Source organism: Pteropus vampyrus, unplaced genomic scaffold (assembly GCF_000151845.1).
Source record: "Pteropus vampyrus isolate Shadow unplaced genomic scaffold, Pvam_2.0 Scaffold106, whole genome shotgun sequence".
In the NCBI taxonomy this organism is placed as follows: Eukaryota; Metazoa; Chordata; class Mammalia; order Chiroptera; family Pteropodidae; genus Pteropus; species Pteropus vampyrus.
In genome coordinates, this window is record NW_011888887.1 from 6412042 (window position 1) to 6418292 (window position 6251).

The 6251-nt window shown below is 39.0% G+C and overlaps 1 protein-coding gene across 1 annotated transcript in view; it reads left to right on the forward strand.

Moving 5' to 3' along the window:
* Nucleotides 1-5750: 5750 nt before the first annotated feature.
* YTHDC2 (YTH domain containing 2) overlaps nucleotides 5751-6251 on the forward strand; it is a 59019-nt gene continuing 58518 nt past the window's right edge. The window contains exon 1 of the mRNA XM_023533628.1: nucleotides 5751-6178. Within this exon, the coding sequence (XP_023389396.1) occupies nucleotides 5971-6178 (208 nt within the window). The 5' untranslated portion in view covers nucleotides 5751-5970. The remainder of the gene's footprint in view (nucleotides 6179-6251) is intronic.

Consider the following 6251-nt stretch of genomic DNA (forward strand, 5'->3'; position numbering starts at 1 on the left):
TCAACGTCGCCATAAAAAAGACTCCAAAAAAAATAAATTAGAATAATTCACTTTCTTTCCTATACATTCTTTGCTAGTTATTTGTAGCTAATTACAGTGAAAAGTGAAGTCAGCATAAAAGTGACATATATCGCTTCAACTCACTACTCATTAGATCTAATCATATGTTCCCACACAACTGTAAGGTGAATAAGAAGTACAATTTTGTTACGTACCTGAAAGGAAGAAAACCAGAAATATACGGTGAACATCACGGTTTACTACCATAATTTCCTTGGTTGCCTACCCAACAACCATTCCCCATACTTATTACTTGCCGGAAGAACCCAAGTTTTGTTCACTCTCTTCTAGGGGACCATCTGCTTCAGGAAAGATCAGACCTTTTATGGTAATCCCATTCCTCTTTGCTGGTTAATGGGTTGTCCAAGTTTTAGCTAGAATACATAAGGATGTCTATATTTGAGACTTCCAGGACCATTTTTGTCTCTTAAAAAGGGACATCAGGCAAGGGGCACTTATCTTCCCCGCCTTTAGGTGATGATTTCCTTACTTGAAACTGCAACCAAGAGAGGAGTGGCAAACACTGAAAGGATGGCAGAGTGGTAAACTGGACAGCTTCTGGATAATTGAGGGCATTGGTGTACAATGTTAAAACAATAAACTCTAGACTTCTAGCTATATAAGATGATAAATGTTCTTATTTGGGGCCCTTTTTGCTTGGTTTTCTGTTGCTTGAAGTTAAAAGCATCTAATTAGTACTGAATGCAAGGATGAGATAGTAATTGTGTTAAGCACTTCATCTGCATAAAGGTAAGATAATCTAATTTAATATCTAATCTAATTTAATAATAATGCTGTGATATAGGTGTTTCATCATATACATTTTGTAAATGGGAAAATTAAAGCATAGGGAAGTTAAATTCTTGCCCAGGCCACACAACTATAAAACAAAGATTAAAACTTTAGGTCTATCTGACACTAAAGATAACTTGAAATCATTTGTAAATATCTCATATCTTTCCAATTGTAATTTTTCTCTGAAGCACTTGTAAAAAGTAGAATTGCAGAATTTTACCCTATGTACCCAGAAATTTCCAGGAGTATGCAAAAATATTAGATAATGTATGATCTAATTAACCTTATAGCTTACTGTTATGTAATTTTAGGCAAGTATTCTCTTTCACTCCAATGAACATGTTCGGTATCCTTACTAGGCACTAGGAAGATTAACATTTAGGCATTTATCCAAAGAGGAAGGAGAGAAAGAAGGAAAGAAAAAGTGCAACATTAAATTAATGCTTGATACTTATATATTATGTTCTATTCACAAGAATCCTATAAAATGAATATTAAATATACACATTTATAGAAAGGAAACTGGGAGCTCAACTGGCAAAATAAGTAGCCACAAAGCTAATAAATCATGGTGCCGTTAAATGGTGGAACTAAGAAGTTATGAAGTGATATTGAAAGTGGTATGTGGCTGACCCCATGTAAAATGTTTTCAGTCTTATCACTATATATTTGGTGCATCCAGCTATTATCTACGATCTGTGTTTTGTCCTGGCATGAAGCTAGGCTTCCTGATCAGCTGGGCCTGGTTTTTATTCCTACCTCATTAATTACCAGTAGGATGGTCTTGGGCCGGTTTTAATCACATCCAGCCTGTTTTCTCATCTGTATCATGAGGCAATATTACTATTTGATATGGTTTTGTGAGGACTGAAAAAATAGGCAGTGCCTCCGGGCACTTATTAAACGGCAGGCATTATTGCACAACTAAGGAACTTAAGATACACAGAGATCAAGGTAGTAGTAAGTGTTCACACAAATCACTGGTAACCGTGAAAGGACTAGAATACAGGACCTATTTCTGTTTATCCAGAACTCTTTCTAGTAGCCAACAGAGATTAAGAGCTTAAGGAAATAGAAGAAAGTTTTTGGAGGCTCTAGAGACAACCAAACCTAATTCCAGATTCTAAAATATAGTCAACCAATATTTATTTATTTATTTTAAAAAATTTATTGTTTTTATGGTGACATTGGTTAACGAAATCCAATAAGTTTCAGCTGTACACTTTAACAGTAAGGTGTATATATATTTATATTGTGTATTCGCCTCCCATAGTTAGATTTCTTTCTGTCACCATATATTTGACTCCCTTTACTCTGTCTACCTCCTCCCTCCCTCTACCCTCTACCCTTTTAGGTTTATTATTGCTTTTAGGTTTATATCCCACATATAAGTGATATCATGTTGAAGAAAAAATTTTGGAAATTTTCATTAAAAGCTAATCAGCCTTTTGTTCTGCTTCTGTAAATGTGTCTGTTGTATGCAAGTGCTCACTTGCAGAGCTCTCTTGCACCTTGTCCTACTTGTCTAGGCAATGAATGTAACTGTTTGTACCTCTCAGCAGCTCCTGCTTCCTGTAACAGTTTGTAATCATCAGTACTTCCCCGCCCTTCCTCTTTCGTTGCTACTTGCAACCATAACAACTCCTGCCATTTGTAACAGTCTGAATTTGAACTGACCAATCAGCTTGTGTAAAAAATCTGTATATAAGGAATGTTGCCACTTAGCTCTGGGGCCCAGATTCTTCAGAGCACTGGCTCCTCTGAGACTGCGGGTAATAAATGGGGGACCACATTCTTCAGAGCACTAGCTGCTCTGGGACTGTGTGTAATAAATGTGAGTGCTTCTCCCTGAATTACTGCTTGGTCTTTCGCTGGTCTGATTTTGGAGACTTTCTGCAACAATGTGATTTCCAACTTTTTCTATCTGCCTTATTTTGCTTAGCATGATTATCTTGAGGTCCATCTATGTTGTCACAAATGGCAGTATTTCATCTCTTCTTATGGCTAAGTAATGTTCCATTGTATATATATATATACCACAGCTTCTTTAGCCAATCGTCTATCGTAGGACACTTTGATTGCTTCCATGTCACTATGAATAATGCTAATGAACATCGGTGTGCAAATATCTTTTTGGATATGGAGTTTCAAGTCTTTGGGGTAAATAACCAGTAGAAGGATTGCTGGATCAGATGATAGATCAATTCTTAGTTTTTTGAGGAACCTCCATATTGTTTTCCATAGTGGCTGTACCAATTTGTAGTCCCACCAACAATATATGAGAGTTCCTTTTTCTGCATCCTCTCCAGCACTTATTATTACTTGTCCTGTTGATTATAGCTATTCTAACAGGTGTGAGATGGTATCTCATTGTAGGTTTGATTTGCATTTCCCTAATAGCTAGCGATGTTGAGCATCTTTTCAAATATTTGTTTGCCATTTGTATGTCCTCTAGGGAGAAGTTTCTGTTTAGGTCCCCATCCCATTTTTTTGTTGTCGTTATTGAGTTGTATGAGTTCTTTGTATATTTTGGATATTAGGCCATTATTGGAGGCATTGCTTGCAAATATATTTTCCTACTCGAATGGTTGTCTCTTTATCTTGTTGACGATTTCTTTTGCTGAGCAGAAGGTTTTTAGTTTGATGTAGTCTTATTCATTTATTTTAGCTTTTATTTCCCTTGCTTTTGAGGTCAAATTCATAAAATCTTCAAGTCCAAGATCCTTGAGTTTAGTTTCTATGTTTTCTTCTATGCATTTTGTCATTTCAAGTCCTTAATCCATTTTGAGTTAATTTTGATGTGTGGTGATAGACAATAGTCTAATTTCATTCTTTTGCAGGTGGCTTTCCAGTTTTCCCAGCACCATTTATTGAAGAGGCTTTCCTTTCTCCACTGTATGTTTTTCACTTTTTGTTGAAAATTATTTGCACATATAAATATGGGGTTACTTCCGGACTCTCAATTCTGTTCCATTGGTCCACGTATCTGTTTTGCTGCCAATACCATGCCATTTTGATTACTGTCGGTTTGTAGTATAATTTGAAGTCGGGCAGAGTGATGCCTCCAGACTCGTTCTTTTTTCTCAGGATGACTTTGGCAATTCGGGGTCTTCTGTGCTGTCATACAAATCTGATAATTTTTTGTTCTATTTCTTTAAAGAATGCCAATGGGATTTTGATGGGGATTGCATTAAATCTGTATAATGTTTTAGGTAATATGGCCATTTTAACTATGTTGATTCTTCCAATCCAAGAACATAGATTATCTTTCCATTTCTTTGTATCTTCTTCAATTTCTTTTAATAGGGTCTTATAGTTTTCATTATACAGGACCTTCACATGTTTCATTAAATTTATTCCTAGGTATTTTATTCTTTTTGTTGCAATTGCAAAAGAAATTACTTTTTTTTCACTTTTTTGACACTTCATTATTATAGTATAGAAAAGCTATGGATTTTTAAACATTGATTTTGTATCTAGAAACTTTACTGAATTTGCTTATTGTTTCTAGTAGTGTACTTGTGGAGTCTTTAGGGTTTTCTACATGGAGAATCATGTCGTCTGCAAATAGTGACAGTTTAACTTCTTCGTTTCCTATTTAGATGCCTTTTATATCTTTTTCTTATCCGATTGCACTTGCTAGGATCTCCAATGTTATCTAATAAATATTTACTGTGTGTCTATGCAGTTCTAGCTGCTGATTGAACAGTGACAAACAAGATAAATAGGTTTCTGCTCTTAAGAAGCTTCTATTCTAGTGGGAAGAGCAAATAACAAATAAACAAAATAAATTCAAACTGTGTTAAATGATAACAGATTGATGTGGGAGAGCCTATCCAGGAAAGGGATGGAATCCTGCCTTAAATGATGAGAAAGAGGCATCCATGTGAAGTACTGAGAGGAAGATGTCCTGTGCAGGAGGAAATTGCAACTGGAAAGTTTCCTTGACTGAAAAGAACTTGGTGTGTTCAAGAGACAGAAATAAATTCGTGCATTTGAGCACTGTAAGTGAGGATCAGAATGGTGAAATGAGATTCATGGAGGTAGCCAGGGGCCAGATCACTCTTGAGGGTCACAGATACTAATTGAGTTTTTTTTTTTTTTTTGATAGTTGTAATGGGGAGCTGTTGGAGTGCTTTAGGTAAGGGTATCATCTTACCTGTTTATATTTTTAAAAAGCTCACTCTGGTTGCTGTCTGGAGAAGGGACCATAGGAAAACCACAGTAGAAATAGGGTTGCTGGGATTAGGTTTTTGTTAGAATTATATACAAGCGAGAGGAAAGTCTCTTAATCTTTCTTCATCACTCAAATTAAAAGGCTTCGCTTTCCTATTCCATCATCTCATATAGCACTTATAACTAATATTTAATCATTTACTTGTTTAGTGTCTGTCATTCCCATTTAGGATTACCAAATAAAATACAGATTTTGAGTTTTTATTCAGGTAACGATAATTTTTTACTATATATTCCCATATATTGCATGGGACATACATTTACTAAAAAATCATTCATTATCTGGAATTCAAATAAATTGGACAACTTGTATTTTTATTTGCTAAGTCTGGCAACTACCCGCACTAGAATGTAAACTGCAAGAGGGCAGGAACCATGTCGGTTTGGTTCCCCAGTGAATATCTTAGGGCATAGCATAGCGTCTTCCAGGCACATAGGAGACCACACGTGCTCACTGAATGAATTAATGAAGTATTTAACAAAACAACGAGTGACCAATTAAAACTATTAGCTTCGGCGCGGGGAGATGGTTGGGTACGGAAGAGGTCCCGGAGGATCTGCTAGGTGGGGAAGGTTAGATGGGCACCGGCCGGGAGGAGAGCGGCGGCTAACGCGCTGAGGTCACAGGCGCCGGCGGCCCTGCTTACGTCATCACGCTCGCTTTCTCCGCCTCGCCCGTGTTTTAGTGGCGCCGGCGCCTTCTTGGTTGTGGTAGTGACTAACTGGGCTGAGGGGGCTTTCTGGTGACTCCGGCTCCGTGCAGGCCGCCTGTGGAGCCGTCGGTACCGGCTCTGGCCCGAGAGGCCCGCTGTCCTTATCATTGGTCGTCAGCTAGCAGGCCTGGCCGCTCCCCCGCGGGGTGACCATCGCCTCAGGACCATGTCCAGGCCGAGCAGCGTCTCCCCTCGGCCGCCGGCTCCTGGAGGAGGCGGCGGCGGTGGTGGCAGCGGCGGCGGGGGCGGCCTCGCTCAGTGTGGCCCTGGGGGCGGCGGCCGGGCCAAGGGGCTGAAGGACATTCGTATAGACGAAGAGGTGAAGATCGCAGTCAATATCGCTCTGGAGCGCTTCCGATATGGGGACCAGAGAGGTGAGGTTCCTGACAGGGACCCCGCCAGCTGCCCCATCTCCCCAAACTCTGAGCCCCCGAGGCGAGGGGTTGA